Source organism: Synchiropus splendidus, chromosome 12, assembly GCF_027744825.2.
Source record: "Synchiropus splendidus isolate RoL2022-P1 chromosome 12, RoL_Sspl_1.0, whole genome shotgun sequence".
NCBI classification, from domain to species: domain Eukaryota; kingdom Metazoa; phylum Chordata; class Actinopteri; order Syngnathiformes; family Callionymidae; genus Synchiropus; species Synchiropus splendidus.
The window spans coordinates 1597592-1614019 of record NC_071345.1 but is presented as its reverse complement, the minus strand read 5'-3'; the positions used below and the strand labels follow the sequence as shown (position 1 = coordinate 1614019).

The 16428-nt window shown below is 56.0% G+C and overlaps 4 protein-coding genes and 2 non-coding genes across 7 annotated transcripts; 1 reads left to right on the top strand and 5 right to left on the bottom strand.

Annotated features, from left to right (window-relative positions):
- Window positions 1-6: 6 nt before the first annotated feature.
- Window positions 7-2318, bottom strand: LOC128768576 (AN1-type zinc finger protein 3-like). Its single transcript, XM_053881537.1, has 7 exons — window positions 2251-2318; window positions 1853-1893; window positions 754-927; window positions 636-686; window positions 514-579; window positions 236-400; window positions 7-161 (listed from the first exon to the last, which is right to left on the bottom strand). Exons 1-7 carry the CDS (start codon window positions 2316-2318, stop codon window positions 7-9), a joined length of 720 nt encoding a protein of 239 aa, XP_053737512.1.
- btbd9 (BTB (POZ) domain containing 9) lies at window positions 859-8325 on the bottom strand. 2 transcript variants are annotated; one of them, XM_053880606.1, is made up of 12 exons: window positions 8168-8313; window positions 7800-8012; window positions 7372-7735; window positions 7036-7303; window positions 6747-6966; window positions 6565-6684; window positions 5555-5664; window positions 5287-5476; window positions 5098-5205; window positions 4655-4733; window positions 2860-4571; window positions 859-927 (listed from the first exon to the last, which is right to left on the bottom strand). In XM_053880606.1, exons 2-11 carry the CDS (start codon window positions 7982-7984, stop codon window positions 4407-4409), a joined length of 1809 nt encoding a protein of 602 aa, XP_053736581.1. In that variant the 5' UTR covers window positions 7985-8012; window positions 8168-8313; the 3' UTR covers window positions 859-927; window positions 2860-4406. The 2 variants fall into 2 exon arrangements, with proteins under 2 accessions (XP_053736581.1, XP_053736580.1); XM_053880605.1 differs by having other exon boundaries at window positions 860-927; window positions 8178-8325.
- Window positions 8326-8531: 206 nt separating this feature from the next.
- On the bottom strand, window positions 8532-12374 carry LOC128768060 (uncharacterized). The gene is made up of 9 exons (XM_053880638.1): window positions 12172-12374; window positions 10483-10788; window positions 10081-10335; window positions 9543-9602; window positions 9386-9475; window positions 9303-9325; window positions 9165-9221; window positions 9031-9096; window positions 8532-8963 (listed from the first exon to the last, which is right to left on the bottom strand). The coding sequence occupies exons 1-9, from the start codon at window positions 12230-12232 to the stop codon at window positions 8862-8864; spliced, it is 1020 nt and encodes a 339-aa protein (XP_053736613.1). The 5' UTR covers window positions 12233-12374; the 3' UTR covers window positions 8532-8861.
- Window positions 12375-13005: 631 nt separating this feature from the next.
- LOC128768070 (proline-rich nuclear receptor coactivator 2-like) lies at window positions 13006-14467 on the bottom strand. Its single transcript, XM_053880652.1, has 2 exons — window positions 14018-14467; window positions 13006-13759 (listed from the first exon to the last, which is right to left on the bottom strand). The coding sequence occupies exons 1-2, from the start codon at window positions 14264-14266 to the stop codon at window positions 13508-13510; spliced, it is 501 nt and encodes a 166-aa protein (XP_053736627.1). The 5' UTR covers window positions 14267-14467; the 3' UTR covers window positions 13006-13507.
- A 164-nt stretch (window positions 14468-14631) lies between these two features.
- Window positions 14632-14718, top strand: trnay-gua (transfer RNA tyrosine (anticodon GUA)). Its single transcript is given in 2 exon segments — window positions 14632-14668; window positions 14683-14718. It is a non-coding gene; the product is annotated as a tRNA-Tyr (tRNA).
- A 1637-nt stretch (window positions 14719-16355) lies between these two features.
- On the bottom strand, window positions 16356-16428 carry trnaa-agc (transfer RNA alanine (anticodon AGC)). Its single transcript has one exon. It is a non-coding gene; the product is annotated as a tRNA-Ala (tRNA).

Here is a 16428-nt window from a genome sequence, read left to right as displayed (position 1 = left end):
GCCAGGTCAGGAGCACTCCTCTCCGATTCGCTGGCAGGAGCGGCCCACCTTGCGCTCCAGCTTGACCATCTTCATCACCGCCTCCTGGCGGCCGCGGCCCAGGTGGTCGAACAGGCAGTCGTGCTGCTCGGGCAGACGGTGCAGCAGGCAGAAGACGTAGCCTGGGCAGAGACGGCAGGGGTCACACCTCAGGTTGGGGACTGTCTTCCCGCCTCAGGGGTCAGGCAGGACCTACCACAGCGACACGAGCCCAGCTCCTGCTGGACCAGCTCCAGTTTGGTCTGGCAGCGGAAACAGCGCCGGCGGTTCTTCTGCTTCGCTGTGTGTGGCAGCTCCTCGCTGCCCCCCGCAGGCTCCTCCCTGCATCGCAGCTTCAGTGGCGGCCTTTCACTCTCCACATCTGTCGAGGGGAGACAGACGAGGAGAGTGAGACAGGTCGACAGTGAGACAGGTCGAGAGTGAGGACAGGAGGAGAGAGAGACAGGTCGTGAGTGAGGACTGGGAGAGACATACCCGACTCCCGAGGTCGTTTCGTGGACGTGCAGCCTGAGAGGTGAGTGGTGTCTGTGGGAGAGGAGCCTGCAGGAGACAGACAGAGAGGTCTTCAGTCGTGTGCCTTCAACATAACATCTCACAGCAGACTGAATGGTACAGGTGGATCCACATGTTGTTTCTTGAGTGGCGTACTGAGGTGCACAAACAAGACCAGAGAGAGTCCAAGGCCCCACCGCCTGGTGACCGGGAGCGTCTCACCCTCTCTGGAGCTGGAGATTGAGGGAGGTGCGGTGGAGGGCGGCTCACTGGCGCTGGCGGCGGACGACGTTAGCGACGGGCCGCTGGTCTCACTAGTGAAGACGGGCGACGGGCTGCCGCTGCTTGGGATGTGCTCGGAGGCACAGTCGTCTCCGGGCGGCTTCTTCTGGATGTCTGTGGGAGCACAGTGATGCCATGAGGAGGACCAGGCCTCAGACTAGATGGTGCGAACCAGCCAGACGGCGAGCAGCGCGTCACAAGACACCAACTTGACTTCGCAAGAGACGACTTGGTTGCTTGTCTTCGCACTGTGATCGCACTGGATGATGGTGGGAAAACTGGAGCCAAGGCGAAACAGGAGAACAGGTAGTCATCATGTTCAGAACCAAGTTCCAAGAAGGCAGAGGCCAGTTATCAGCTAACGAGTCAAACAAGTCGGGCGGGACATGTCATCAGAAAGTGTCAAGTGACACGCGAGTCTCCACGTATAAATGGAACGTTCTGACAGCGACTCGACAGGGACGTCCGTCTGACGCTCCAGTAACCAACATGTTGTCCCTCATGTCCTGCCGACGAGTCACCACACAAGTCTGTAAAACCCGTCTGAAAGACTAGGATTTAAACCATCACCATCTGACTTCACACACCAACACACGGTTTCAGAAGAGCGCTGGGTAAAAACGTAGCCGTATCTGCCGTCCACGGGGAGGACGGTGGGACCACATGTAGTGCCTCTGCCAGGACTGCAGGGGCGCAGTCGCGCACAGCGCATGCTCACATGAAGCTTGAGCGCTGACCCCCAGGTCGTGTGAGGCATGAGGGAGTGGGCGGGGCCTCATGTCTGCACCTGCCTCCTGCTCCGTCGACACCAGGGCGAGCAGCCAGCCTGGATTTCGCTTCCTGAAGTTCCACGAAATACTGAGCTCATGTTTGTGACTGGCTCCTCAGTGAGGCGGGTGAGGAGAGGAGCACGGAGGGAACGAGGATGATGAGACCAAACAGCAGGAGAGAGTGAGAAGAGAGCAGGAATGAACGAGGCCCCCTGCAGGACAGAGGAGGAAGCGACACGGGACGCGCCGAGGAGGAGAGCGGAACTCACCGGCGAAACATTTGGAGCAGAGGTTCATGGTCTCGCTGGAGCTGCGGGGAGAAGCAGAAGGTTCAGTGAACAACAGACACAACAGGACGAGTCCAGCTGTGCTGCCCGGAACCCTCAGGTGACGTCACGGAGCCCTCCGGAAGTCGTCTGCTCGTGTCACCTGACAACGACAGGTGGGCTTCAGAGGGCAGCCGGTCAAGACGTCACTCATCTAATCTATCTTAAACAGGCAGCCGGAGACTCGGTGACTTGGGACTCGAGCCCAGTTCCTGCTCCCGGGTCAGGACTCCGTCGGCTTCGAGCTACAGCCGAGCGGAAGTGAGCTCCGGGGGTTTGTTATTGACAGCCCGCTTCCCAGCCCCCACCCCGGCCTGCGCCCCGCCAGGCCGGACTCTTACCCCCAAAAGCCGCAGGGGCAGCGCGGCGGCAGGCTCGGAGTCTGGCTGCGCTCGCTGGTGTCTCCCATCGCTGCACAAAAGCCTGGCGAGGCTGGGGATGGCTCCGCGGCCTGCTCGCGCTCCGGGAGGAACCGGCGACCCGCGAGCGTTCCGAGAGCCCGCTGACGTCCAAACAGGGTCCGAGGCGCCGTGAATGAGCCTGTGGTTCTGCCGAGTCCGTCCGGTCCAACAACGGCTCACCAGAAGTGGAATATGAGATCAGCTGGACGGGCGGACGCGACGACTGTGGAGGGGGGGAATCAGTGGGTCACCGGAAATACAGACCCGACTGACACAGTACTGGAGGTGCAAGTGGACCGGTGATGCGCCCAAACACTTGCAGTGGAGGCAGTGTGGGAATAAAGCTAGTGACCGGCCTGGACTCAGCTCGCGGCGCCTGCTCGGAACCGGAACACCCCCCCCCCGCGCTGTGCTGGAATGGATCAGCCCGGAAACGCGTCCATCTAGCAGAAGTGTCAACACTGGCCGACAGAAATAAAGACAAACGAGTCCGTACCAGGGGTCGCGTGTCAAGAAATAATCGAACTTGAGATCGTGAATGACTTCTACCCTTGTAACGGTCTCACCGATCAGCGGAACTCGTCTCCAGTCAAACGATACTGACTTAAGTTCCGTGTTTGTCGGGGAGAAATGGCATCTTGTGCAGGATGAACACGGCTTTATGTCAGAGGTCAGCAGCAGTGACCAGAGGACAGAACGTCTCAGAAACAAAAAGCAACAGGGGGGACCCACGGAAGCAGATGCGGCGGCCGAGACAGAGCGTTTTAAACCGTCAGATACTAAGCCTGCAGGTCGCGTCCGTCAGTCACACGTCCCTGTGGTCACGTCAGGTGTTTGGTCACATCACTGTGATGGAGTTCCGCTTGCCCTCATCTGAACCACAGCGACCCCACACTGAAAATTCAGAAGTGCAACCAAACACACAACAGCCTGTGAGGTTTCCTCATCTGTTTTGCGGTCTTTGCTGGTGAGATATTCCACCTTCTCAACACCTTTTCTCCTGAAAACAAACTTGGCAACTTTCAGATCCGCACTTATGTTTGACTTGATTCCTGAGCAAAAGCTCTGATGAAAGTTCTGCTCACACCTGAAGGTCTGAACCCGTCAGGTGGGTTGTGACCACCTCGCGTGTGTGACACCAGAACCTGCACACGCCCTGCGTCGCTCACGCCTACACCTCCCACAACAACCCCATAGTTTCTCCCAAGTTCTTCTGCGCTCAAGCAGCGGCTGAAGTCGCTCCACCTGAACTGAGATCTGGATCCAGCAGAACTCCCTGCCAGCAGCATCAGAAACAACCAGCGAGCCGCCAGAAAATAACAGTCAAAAAATGCTAACATTTAGACACATTTATAAACAAACAAGAAGAAAACGGAGCGAGAAAAACAGAAGCCAGCGGGCTCCGTTAGCGCTCCACAGCAGGGGGCTTAGCGAGAGTGACCTGAAGGTCACGACCCTGAAGAAATGACAGTGAAACCACAGGAGAGAGCAAACATCAGTGATTATTCCAAACATACAAAAGTGCCACTTTGAGACGAACAAGATTCAGTCGAAGACAAGCATCAGGAAACTAAAACACTAAAAAGCAGCTGCTCATCGACGCCCTCTGGTGGGCATTGTTCGACTTCCATTTGAATCCAGAAGGTCCAGGTCTGAGGTCCTCCGGTCTGCCGCTGTCAGGTCCCGCCTCTCTTCAGGGAGGAACCTCAGACGTCCCCGGTTCACTTCCTGATGACAAGAGGGGGCGGAGCTGAGCTCAGGCTTCCAGTTGGATTCAGCACGTTGACCCTGTGCCACGTGCTTCCAGAGTTTCCTTCTCAAGGTCATGCTCTCCTCAAGCATTCGCTGGCAGCGCCACTCCTGACCACCAGGTGGCAGCATCTCTGATCCACCCACGAGAGCAAACGTCGGCCGTTGAGGTAAGTGGCAGCAGTTTCAGGACTCAAGTGCTGAGGCGTCGCCTCAAGGAACCGGCCGCCACTCTTCGCCGACCTGGGGAGACAGTGTCTACGGCGTGTGACCCCCCCCCCCCGCCAGCCGTCTGGGTGAGGTCTGTGCAAAATGGCAGTAATGAGGTTCTTCTTCGTGAGGCTTGTTTAGGAAGAGGAGGTGGGCGGCGGGACTAAGCTGTGCGAGCGTGAGGGGCGCGGCGGCCGGGGCTGCTGAGGGTCCGACTCGCCACCGCCGTCTGGACCCGGGCTGCCCTCGCTGACCTCCGTGTCCAGCTGGGCCGGGCACTCGAAGTGGACACAGTGGAAGACCTGGACGAGACCAAAGCAGAGCTCATGAGGGACTGCCCGGTAACAGACGAGTCCCGCTCTGACTGAAGCGTGCGTGCGTCTACCTCGTTGGCCGTGTTGTGCGTCCCCACGATCCGGACGAAGGAGGCCGGCTGCTTGTCGAACCTCAGTGTCTGCCACGACCTGCCATGGAAGAGGAAAGAGACGTGACTCATCTGACGCTCCAGGTCCAGCTGGTAGAGACACTCGAGCCCCAAGGCTGCACTCGGACCTAGTACTTGGGCCCAACATTCTTCAGGAGCTGGACTCACAGACCCCATGAGATTGGTTCGTTTCTCATGAGGCAAAATGAGTCACGGTGTGGACGAGTCTACAGGGATTCAAAGTCAGATGCGAGTCACCAGGACTCACTCAGACGTGTAGGACTCGGGAGAGTGCAACAGACCACATGTCTGGAGACACAGATGAAGTAGATTGCGCAGTGGCAGGGACTTGCTGGGACGTGTGGGCTTCACTGGCTCAGGTCACGTGAAAGAAGGACTCTCACCGGCAGGCGACGCGGGTCCGGTCGACCACCTTGGTCCACTGCTGCTGGTTGGTGGAGACCTCCACGTAGTAGCTGTACGACCGCTCGTCACAGTCCCACAGCAGCAGCCTGCGGAGCACAAGCACGGTGAGGATCCAGGGTGAGGATCCAGGCGGGCCAGGGCCCGGTCGCTGGTTCTGTCACACACACCTCAGCGAGGAGATGGAGAAGGGCTGAGCCAGCTGGATCACGATGGCGCCGGAGCCCAGCTGATGGCAGGTGTAGCCCGAGTCCCAGTCGTAGTTGCGCGTGTCGCCGTTGAGCAAGGCGTTTCTACTGCGACTGACCCCCTCGATCACACTGGCGCACGCCGCCACTGTGGCCACGTTCTCTGTAGGAACTGCAGACAGACGGCGAGAGTCACGGCGGGTTGGGTCAGGGCGGGTTTGGCCGCGCCGCACCACACCACGCCACGCACCCAAGAGGCCGCTGTCCAGCGTGTAGCTGCGGCTGGTGAACATGCACTCGAATGCCACCAGGTGGAAGACCTTGTTGACCGTGTTGTGGGTCCCCACGATGCGAACATACCTGCCAACACAAGAGGGCGCACTTGAGGTGGGTACATCTAGAAGCAGCCCTTTCAAGTCATGTGACTTTCCCGCAACTGAGAAAGTCAGACACAAACGTCACATGGCTTGAGCTCAGTGCTAAACAGCATGGAGAACACCAGGCTTCCAACAAAGAGAAGTTACGGCAAATAAACACAAAAGAAAGAGTCCTGTATTTTAGAGATGAGATTTCAAACATATTGAAAACAATAATTCAGGGGGTTAAAAACACAAATGTTTTCAGATATAAACTAGACGCTGCTGAATAAACTGCTTGTGAATGCACCGTGCACGACCGCCATGCACCTGCTGTCAGTGGAGGTCTGCAGCTATGCTTTAAGCGTCTTTAGCTCAAAAGATGGCGTGTGTGTCTGCAGTTTGAGCAGGCTGTGACCTTTCCCCTACTCTCCAGCTCTATCACCACAACAACTCTCCCTTGGGGAGCTGCGGGCCGTTGAAGTAGAGGCAAATTTCTGAAGAGTTGAATCCTCTTCCCATTCATTTTCAATGGGCCAAATTGGTCACAAAACCTGGAATATCTCAGGAATTCTGGCACGTAGGTTTGAGAAAAGTCACAACAGGTGATTCCCAGTCGGGCCGCATGTTTGGACTTTGGAGCCGCGTCTCTACGACGAAAGTGCTGGGTGGAGTAGCGTGCCGAAAAAATAATAAAATTGCCGACACGAAGAACAATATCGTGAATCCAGAATAAGAGTTTTCTCCTAAAAACCCGCAGAACAACTAGGACACCAAAATGGACCGGAACAAAATACAAAGACAACCGAGTCTCTCAAATGAAGATGTGAAAGAGGAAGGATGAAGTGAAGAAGCAGACACGAAGCCCAGCGAGTGGCTGAGATGAGGAAGCGGATCCGTTTACCTGCAGACTCGGGGGGTGAAGAACAGGTTCTGCCAGGAGCGACACAGGAACTTGGAGTGGTCCACGACTCGGACCCAGTCCAGCTCGTCCATGGAGACCTCGATGTAGTAGGAGTAGGACCTGGAGAGAGAGAGAGATGTGGTCAGAAGAGACCCGGCGCCCCACCCCCCCCACCCGCTCACCGGCTGTCCCGGTCCCACAGCAGGAGGCGCACGTGGTTGATGATGGACGGCTGGCCCAGCTTGACCTGGATCCCGGCCCGCCCGTCCTCCTCGATGGGGTGTCTGGAGAAGCCGTGGTCCAGGTCGTAGTTCTGCGTGTCCCCGTCCAGCAGCGCCGACTTCAGCTCGCCCTTCACCACCTGAGCACCAAACTTCATGGTGGCGATGTTCTCCTCCGGGACTGGAATCAGAGCGAGCGTCAGGATGGGGCTCGCTGGGGAGGAGTCCCCGGGGCAGAGCCGCCACTCACTCAGCATGCCGCGGTAGTTGAGGTCCATGTTGCGACTCTCGGAGCGCAGCTTGATGGCGTCCAGCAGGTCGTCGGGGCTCAGCAGGCCGGACGGCCGCACCACGTTCAGCATCTCGGTCAGGGTCATGAGGGGCAGCCGCACCGCCGACATCACTTCCTGCGTCTGCATCTCCTCGCCGTGCTGCCGGCACCAGCGGCACAGCGCCTGGAAGATTTCCTTCTCGCTGGCAGCGAAGGAGTCTCGCCGCACCACGGTCAGCAGGGCAGGCTGGCGGGGCAGGGCTCACGGGTCAGAGTCTGGGTCGGGCGCCGAGCTCCCGGCGGGGCGGCACTCACCTTGGACAGCAGGAGGAAGCCCTCCGAGCCGAGGACCTCGGGCGCGTGGCGGTCCATGTAGGCGCAGCAGGCGGCACCCAGCGCCGTCAGGGAGTAGAGGCTGGCCACGTCGAAGACCAGGCACACGTTGCTGGTGTGCAGCACAGTGCGCAGGAAGTCGCAGGTGGAGTCCTCCAGCAGCTGCAAGCCGTAGCGGTGCGCCAGGCCCAGGAAGTCCAGCAGCACCTCCTCCCGGGCCGAGCTGAGGCTGGCCCGCCCCGTGTACAGGTAGTGGAGCAGCATGGAGAAGGCCTCGGCCCGCGTCTCCTCCAGACACACCTCGGCCTGCGGCTGTGACTCCTTCATGCCGCCGTACAGCAGCGCCCTGCGGGACACGCGCGCGGAGGGAGCGTCAGAGTCCGGAGCAACATGGCGCGGGACCGTCTAACCTGAAGTAGTGGCAGCGCGCGGCCAGGATGACGCGGTGCGCCGGGAAGCGCTTCCCCTCCACGATGAAGGTGACGTCGCTGTACTCCTCCCCGAGCACGAGCGCCCCCAGCTGCTCCGACAGCAGGTGGATGTGGTCGATCTCCGACACGGAGGCGGGCGGACGCAGCGAGTGGCTGTCGGACATGGCGGCTCAGCGGGCGGTGACGTCACATCTGACGGAGGGGAAACAAGAGGCGATGCGAGACACTCAAGCGAGCCGTGTCGTGTTGGTGACCGGAACCGAGACCGAGGCCGTTCGTGCCGTCCAGTGGCTGACGGGACGTTCGACCCCAGAATCGACGTCAAGTCTCCGGCTCTTCCCGCTCACCCGCACTCACCAAGCTCCTCCCGCCTTCCCGCCAGCTCCACCGACTCGGTGCCGCCAACAAAGTCCGACTCTTGGCGTCCGGCGGACCGAAACACGAACAGAATCCGAAGCGTCCGTCCACAGCCCACCAGCGGAAACCGACGCAGGTCAGATCTGACCGCTTCCGGTTCACTTCCCGCTTTTCAAAATAAAAGCTCCGGCCCGGCGCTCCTCACTCAAGTCCGAGTCACAAGTGGTGCAGAGTCAGCGCCAGATGAAGAGGGGGCGGCGGGTCACAAGAGAGGCTCCAGAAAGTTAAGCTAAAATGTGCTCCACCCGCCCGCTGTCCAAGCTCAGAACACGAGTATAAACTGTATGCATGAAGAATGGACGCCATGTTTGTGACGACGCTCCAGGAACACGGAGAACACGCTTTCCTGTCAACAGTCACGCCACAACGCGTATTTCAAATACCACTTTATATCATGTCAATACAAAAATGCCAAGATTGAAGTCACGTGTCTGGAACTACACTGACACCTCGTGGCGACTGTGGGCGGTGTCTCCAGTCGTGACGACAGGCCTCTGAACTTTAATACTATTGGGAGTCATTTTACACCAGTGAAAGGTGAGGTGTGCGTGTGGCGCAGGAGTCTCGTGGCTCAGCCGAGTCTTCTTGGAGTGGGGACTCCGCTGGTGACCTCACAAGGGCCCATCAGTTCTTGCTGATGCTCGCATAAAGATCGCACTTGTCAGACGGAGAGGCTTTACTCTTGACTGTGCTGTAGGTCACCTCATCATCCTCGTGACCTTTGACCTGGGCTCAGACCAGCGTTACCGTCAGTGTGGACCCTGTTCGTACTGGGCTGCAACAAACACCTCACCTTGTTGCTGTGGGTCTTCTTGTTGTAGGTGACGGAGCTGTAACAAAGTTCCTCTCCAGGATTCTCCTGAGTTACACATCACCTTTATCATCATCATCATCATCACCACAGACCAGAGGCGTGTGGTGACTCACCGTGTCGTGACCCGACTCTGGGTCTGCAGGACTCGCCGAGAGGTCGGAGGTCAGCTTCTGCAGAGAGAGAGTGATGGAGAGCAGTCAGGGAGGCTCCCACTCACCTCCCAGTGAGTCCGTGGAGGGAAGTCCGCTCACCTTCTGCACCTGGGCTCGCCTCCCTGAGCGAGGAAAGATCAGCGGTTTAGTTCCCTCACCTTCACCCAGTCACACGCTCCAACCTTTCAGACGTCTCCACCGCACCAGGACCACCACGAGGACCAGGAGAGTCAGAGCTGCAGCCGCTGCGACGCCATACAGCCACCAGTGGCCTGGAGGTCAGAGAAGAGCCTTCAGCACCAGGACTGTCTGCTCCTGAAGGACAGCTTGACTTCTCACCTGAGTCATCCACAGGTGTGGCGCTTGTGCTCGCCGTTGTGGTCGTTGCTCCTGTTGACACTGAGAGAAAAACACAATGAAGACATTGTCCCAGCTTTTTCCATCTCAGCAGACTCTGGGACCTGCATTGTGTTCCTCCTCCAGGCTCGAGAACCTCCAACAGGGAGGCCAAGAGGAGAGTGCTGAGAAGGAGAGGGAGACGGCAGCCTTCACCGCCACACTCCTGCTGTTCCCTCGCCTGTCTCATGTGTTGACTCCTCCCCTTCACCCTAAGGTCTTCTCCCACCTCCTCCATACTCACTGAGGACACCATGCTAACCACAAGAACCTGTTGGAACTTCTCTCTTCAGTCCGATCTTAGACCCCACGTGTCCATTCAGGAGGTCTGGACTCTCTCTCCTCTTGGAGAACCACATGTCCAAGTTCATCACACAACTGTCAGCTCATGGCTCATTTAGTAAGGTGGGTTCAGGCCCACCAGAGGAACCACAGGGTCAGAGATTGGTCAAAAGAATCAGCTCCATCTCAAGAGACTCACCTGCAGCTTGGAAGGGGAACCTCTCCACTGTGTCTCTGTGTGAGACTTCACATGTGAGGAGGTGACTCTCCAGGAAGGACGTAAGAGGAAACTGAACAGCAGCATCTCCACAGGTGGTCGACGAGGTCTTCAGCTGTGGGTGATCTTTGGTTATAGTTTGACCCTTATACAGCCACTGAACCTTCTCAGGGCAGAAACCAGGACGGATCACTTTACAGGTCAAGGTCATGTCACCTTGAGTCATGGAGCGAGTCACTAGAGGAGGACATGGTGAGAAGAGAGAACCAACATCATCTCAGCTCCTCACTCCAGAAGAAAGAAAGCAGTGGAGCAGCAACATGACGGAGGAGGAGCTGAGCGTGAGGTCACCAGGAGGAGGACACATGAGAAGCTCACACTCACAGGAGACCATGGAGAGGAACGTGTCGGCGTCTGTATATGGTCTTGGTCCATCAAACTGTCGACAGGTGTAATGTCTAGCATCTCCAGCCCCCATCTTCTTGATGACCAGAGAGCAGTCAGGTGCCAGGCTCAGTCGGTCCACATCAACTTTGACTGTCTTATGTTCAGCCAATGTTTCAGTTCCGCGATCTTTTTCACCAAGCCAGGTGGTTCCCTCACAGGAGGCCTGGTCAGGTGCTCTGGAGTCACATGACAGAGTAACTTCAGCTCCCTCCTGAGCGAAGAGGAAGGTGTCTCCAGCTGCTCCTGTGAAGAGTCCACACAGAAGGTAGTGAATCAAAAGTCACAAGGTCCAACATCAAATGTAGAGACAGATGCAGGTGTGAGACAGGCAGCACATCCTCAGAACATCTCAGCGTTCAGCAGACACTGAACAAATTCTGATCAGAACCAGAACTTGGCGAACTCCAGCTCATCATCACCATGATCCCACTGGACCAGCTGGACAGAGTCTTCCGCTCTGTGCTGACTGCTCACTATGTCCGATCTCACTTGCATCTCTGTGGTAAACAAGCTCCAGTCCTCATCTGACTCAAACATCTGACCTCGTCTGCAAACTTCTCCACGTCCCTCAGGTCTCCAGCTGAAGCTGTAGAGGTGGCAACAGTTCATGCCACTGAGTCAAGACTGGTCCACCTGCCACTGCCTTATCATCATCATCATCAAGGTCTGGCTTGTCTCCACAGTCATGACTCTTCTTCAGAGGAAGTCCTCAGACTTCTGTGTTCAGCATGTAATGGCTTCATTTCCCACTCCCCATGGTCGTTGGGTTCCATCAGAAGTGGAGCAGGAGCTTCAGCAGCCTGATCAACCAGTGGAGCAGCACCACCTGCGACACAGCTCAGAGCCTGGACGACAGAACCGACCTGCGAGGAGACCATCACCACGTCATGCTCCACCTCCACCTGAACATGGGACCTGAGATGTGAGTCCAAATCACTTCTGACGTCTTCAGACCTCATAACTCTTCCTCACATGAAGGAAGCAGCTGGAAGTCCAGCCATTTCAGGGTGACCTCCCAGACCTGGGCAGTGTCCTGACCTGCTCACTGAGATCACAGCTCCTGGTGATGAAGCCTGAGGAACACAGGAACTTCACAGGTCCAGAACCATCGCAAGCTCTTCTGCGAGGACCACTGACCACTCACGAAGGGTGGTCATGAACAGGACACGACAGGTCACATGGTCAGCGGAGGAAGTGGCGGCCGTCACAAACCTCAACATATCGACCAATCACGCCTCGCTCTGTCTGAAATGCAGTTTGTACGCTCAGTGACGTGAGTGTGTGGCCGTGTTTTGCCACACTTGTGAGGACTCAAACTGTCTTGACAAGCCGCAGTTTGGCCTGTCCTCACAAGGACAGAGAGACAAAAGAGTGTGTGTGTTCCTGTAGTTCTATCTTTGTCAGGACCTGCATGCGTTTGTAACCAACAGAGTGAGGACATGTTGGCACTTTGTTAAGTCTCAGTTTGAGGGTTCAAACTACAAAACAGCTGAGTCATTATAACTGGGCTCCGGTCTGGTTCAGAGTCAAGGTTCAGGTGAGCCATGTGTTTTAGATGGTCAGGTTCAGGGGTGAGGCTGGCGGAAGGATGGTCCTCACTGAGATAGGAAGACAAACGCTTCTTACCGGCGCAGCAGAGCAGGATGGTTTGGAGGACGAGGACTTGACGCCTGCGTCTCGGCAACATGCTCTTCTCTTCTCTCTCCTTCTCTTCGTATCGGTCCTCTTCACTTCTTATCTCCTCCTCTCATCTCTGCTGCATCTTCACTTCCACAATCAAGTCTTAAGCAATAAAAGCTTATTTGCTTCCTGTATTCACACGAAATCACTTCCTACTTCCATATATAGCCACATGAGACTGGTCCTTTGGTTAACCACTTCTGGTGAGCTGGGGCCAGTGGTGGGGGGTCGACCCTGGTGGAGGACACGGGGCAGAGGCGGCCCAGTGGACGGGGGGGGTGCTGTGGGCTCACCAGCCCTTCACCTGTGGCTGGGAGCAGGGAGCTCACAACAAGGAGGCCTGAGGCTGCGTCGGCAGCTGGCACAGCGTGATGACACAGGAAGGAAGAAGGAGAAGAAGGCTGAGGTCACTTCTGCATTCAGCAGATATGTCAACCACAGAAGCGGCCCAGTGACGGAGGAGAAAAACTTCAAGTCCAGAGCAGGGAGTCATGTCAGAGAGAGCGACCCCCCGCTCATGTCCGGAGGGGAAAGGGCTGGGGGCGGGGCTTTGGACGCCCTGTTCCCAGACCCTAGCTAAGAGCCTGGTGAGGGTGAACGGTTGAACCTGAACCAGCTACTGAATCTTCACCAGGAGGGAGAAACACAAAGCTCTCTTACTTTGGTCTCAACACTCACAGGAGGAACATCACTGAGGTGACCTTCAGGGATCCTCCAGGCCACCCCGAACATTGCACCAGCACAGGTCAGAGGCCACACCTGAGGGGTCAGAGGTCAGCAGGAGGGAGACAGAAGAGCTGCACTTCAGTTTCTAGCTTTAATGACAAACACAGCTTCAGGAAGTTTAAAAAAAAAAAAAACAGCAGTAAAAAAATCTTAAGTTCTGGAGGTCCACCTACTGAGCGCGCTCAGTACGATGCCGACAGGAATCATGACAAACCACTGACGGGAGTTCTGTTCTGTCCAGCAACAGTTCTCAGCCGGTCCCGTCCTCATGGTTCAGGTCCAAAACAGAGGTGGCAACAGGTGTCGCTACAGCACCAGGAACGAGGGGTTGGCAGCAGCAAGGGTGACCCCAGTCGAGCGTTGGGTCCAGAGGAGGAGGCTTGAGACAAGCATGAGCCACCGAACCAGGGCAAGGGTCGGTCCAGACCCGGTGAGACGGGTCGGTCAGAAACAGACCTCAGAACACAAGCCATTCAAAACATACACACATATGTTTCCATCAGTGGCCACTCGGCGGCGCCAGCGCTTCAGTCAACACATGGCCCGGACCGGCACCTCAGACCCAGTGACTCGGGGGTTTGGGCAGGGCGCTGGGCGAGGGCGGCTCGCTGAACTTGGCCCCGGCGTAGACCTTCTCCGCCTCTTTGAGGAGTCGGGGAGAGTGGAGCAGGAGCGGCCCGGACGTGGGACGCACTCGGATGCCGCGCAGGTTCTGGTCCAGGCGCTGGTGTCCGGCGTGGGCGTGAGAGGCCGGGGCGGCCCGCAGCGCCACGCTGCGGTCGTGATGACCACATCTGGACTTGAGCAGCTGCAGAGCAGAAGGTTCAGGCGGTGAGGGACAAGAGGTTAGGCGATTCAACAACCGATCCATGAGTCGGCCGTCATGCGAACGTGCAGAGTAAAAGGCCACCTGCAACCGTCAGGGGCGCTCGCGAAGCGCGCGTGCCACTTGTTGGAACTGCCTTCTGAAGCCTTCGGGCTGGTGACGACACGCACGTGACCACCACAACACGGAACACGTTGTTGCTGTGGTCGTTCTTCCATCCATCTTTACCCGCCAGCTCACCTCTTGCTTGCCTCCGTGTCTGCCGTGACGGAGCGCGGTGAGCGGGCCCTCGGTACCGGGCTGCAGCAGGCCGCTGTTGTTGTTGTTGTGGTCCAGGCGGCGGATGGATCTCGGGGAGCGGTGCCTCTTCGCCGCTCTCTTCAGCATCGGAACCGGCCTGGACCTGCCGCCCGCGCCCACAGCGAGCACCACGACCATCGGGCGGTGGCTTCTGACGCCGGCGCCGTGGCTCGCGCCTCCGCTCAGCATGTCGCCGCCAATCCTCCCGCGCCACTCAGCGAGTCCCTCAGCTGTCCGGCCTACAAGTACGCGAGACGACGGCAGCTTCCGGTAGATTTTTAGCCGTAAAAGTAGCTCCTGGCAAGACTAGTTGCGGATTCTGAACAAACACGGTTTCATGATGGCGCAGAAGAGAGACCCGTTGGCGTGAGAGTTCCGAACTTGCTCCTCGTCAGCGACCCACTCCGGTGACGTTTTGGACGGCGCCACTTTGCTCTTACTACACCACTTCCGTTTTGTGCCCCGCCTTATCAGACGCTGGTCAACTCGAGCTTGACGGCTCCGCGGCGGTGATGTAGCGTCAACATGGTTTCCAGGCGCCGCTTGCCGTATCTCCTTCGATAGCTCAGTTGGTAGAGCGGAGGACTGTAGTGGGAGCGCCAGGCATCCTTAGGTCGCTGGTTCAAATCCGGCTCGAAGGAACCTTTTTGTCGGCGATGCCGATCTTAGTGGGTACCGCTCACGGCCACCACCCTTTCCTCAGCACTCTGTACCAAAGTGAAACCCAGTTCATTTTGTCCCCGACACCTAACAAACTCCGGGTGCCACCTCGAGCCCATGATTGTTTTCAGTTGTACACGCGTTCATTTCAGCCTGATCAGCTCCAACAGGCAGCGCAAGTGCAAGCGCACCGCGATCTACGGTGTAGGTGCTGCAGTGTACCTGTAGGGCGATACTTACAGAAGGAACAAACAGGGAGAATTCACTGAACACTGTGACAAGCCCGAATCTGTAGCAGCCCAGTCCGCAAAACCACAGCCGCTCGTCCCTGCTCTGAGCTCAAATGTTTCTCAAGGATAAAAGTAATGAATTAATAAAATGGAATTAATTAAATACAAAGAGATTTGGAGACTGAAAAAACGCTGACTCGTAAAAACAATCGGGATTATAAAGGATGTTGTCTGGCGGTTTAAAACATCATAGCTGGAGAATAAGAAAAATCTGGATGACAGAAAATATCGAGAAGAAGAAGGTGCTGTGGAAGAGGCGGGAATCGATCACGCTACCTCTCGCTCCCGGCATCTCAGCTAAAGTAAGCCCGAACGTTAGCCCGCGGCGGCCAATCAGCTTCCAGTCACATTGCACGCGTTGGACCAATCACGTTCGCTGCGCTGCTGCCGCCAAATCCAAGTCTTCGTCCGCTCCAGCCGCACTTCCGCTCTGTGCTTTGCCACGTTGAGGTGAGCTCGTCTTTCGCCTTGACATTATTCATGATAGGTCATAAATAACGGTAGTTCCCGTGTGGATGTAAGCGCTACAGAAGTTGGGCGAGCAGACACGTCATGTCAGCGCGTCAATTGTTCGCTTTATTCATTGTTTTCTGGAGCTTTTGTCGGTCCAAGTTCTAACGTTAATATTCCTTTAATACTATTTCACTTCCTATGTTGTAACTACAAATGTACAAAATGTATATATTCAGTGTTCAGCGAAACACACTGCAGCTTTACCAACATATTTTAACGAAAAATACTTTCAAAGACAAAAGTTTCCCAAGGTTCAAACATAACGCACATGTGGTCAGACAATGCAGCATTTATTTATTTATTTTTTTTTAACGAGCTCTTCATTTATTTCCCTTTCCTTAAATAAATCTGCATAAAAATCACGCACTTTTTTTTTGCACTATTCCTATATGATTTCCATCCTTCATCTTTAAACTTGATGACATTATTCTTTCGTTTGTTCTTTTCCAGTCTTTAGAAGTCTCTCTCTCTCTCAGTTGTGATTCTCGCTCTGCTTCTTCTTATGGGTCCTTTTATATGAGTCTTCTTTTATTTTATCTAATTCATTTTTAAGCTCACTGTATTCTTCTAAATCCTCGTCCCCCTCTCTTGCTACCTTTTCCCTTTTTTTCCCCAATTTTTTTTGTCAAATCCCTCTTCCTCTTTTCCATATTCCTCTTCCTGCAGTATTCAATGGAAACATAATTTATCCTTCCTTTAAACTCTAAACAAGGCAGACAGACACAAGTGTCACAGCAGTAGCATGAAGAACACACGTGAAGGACCACAAAAACCTGAAAGATAAAAACATGCCCGGAGGAAAAAAGCATGAAAACTGGAGGATGCGGGCATCGATCCCGCTACCTCTCGCATGCTAAGCGAGCGCTCTACCATTTGAGCTAATCCCCC

Excerpts from the sequence above, each read along its gene's own strand:
- LOC128768576 (XM_053881537.1), bottom strand. The coding sequence starts at position 2,318 with ATGGGAGACACCAGCGAGCGCAGCCAGACTCCGAGCCTGCCGCCGCGC. Across the intron at positions 1,894-2,250 it reads TGCCCCTGCGGCTTTTGGGG|CTCCAGCGAGACCATGAACC; the intron begins GTAAGAGTCCGG and ends TTCTCCCCGCAG. Across the intron at positions 928-1,852 it reads CTGCTCCAAATGTTTCGCCG|ACATCCAGAAGAAGCCGCCC; the intron begins GTGAGTTCCGCT and ends GTGCTCCCACAG.
- LOC128768060 (XM_053880638.1), bottom strand. The coding sequence starts at position 12,232 with ATGTTGCCGAGACGCAGGCGTCAAGTCCTCGTCCTCCAAACCATCCTG. Across the intron at positions 10,789-12,171 it reads CATCCTGCTCTGCTGCGCCG|GAGCAGCTGGAGACACCTTC; the intron begins GTAAGAAGCGTT and ends GACTCTTCACAG. Across the intron at positions 9,326-9,385 it reads GCGGTGGAGACGTCTGAAAG|GGAGGCGAGCCCAGGTGCAG; the intron begins GTTGGAGCGTGT and ends TTCCTCGCTCAG.
- btbd9 (XM_053880605.1), bottom strand. The coding sequence starts at position 7,984 with ATGTCCGACAGCCACTCGCTGCGTCCGCCCGCCTCCGTGTCGGAGATC. Across the intron at positions 7,304-7,371 it reads GCTTCCTCCTGCTGTCCAAG|CCTGCCCTGCTGACCGTGGT; the intron begins GTGAGTGCCGCC and ends CTGCCCCGCCAG. Across the intron at positions 4,572-4,654 it reads CGCACAACACGGCCAACGAG|GTCTTCCACTGTGTCCACTT; the intron begins GTAGACGCACGC and ends GGTCTCGTCCAG.
- LOC128768070 (XM_053880652.1), bottom strand. The coding sequence starts at position 14,266 with ATGCTGAGCGGAGGCGCGAGCCACGGCGCCGGCGTCAGAAGCCACCGC. Across the intron at positions 13,760-14,017 it reads GACACGGAGGCAAGCAAGAG|CTGCTCAAGTCCAGATGTGG; the intron begins GTGAGCTGGCGG and ends TCTGCTCTGCAG.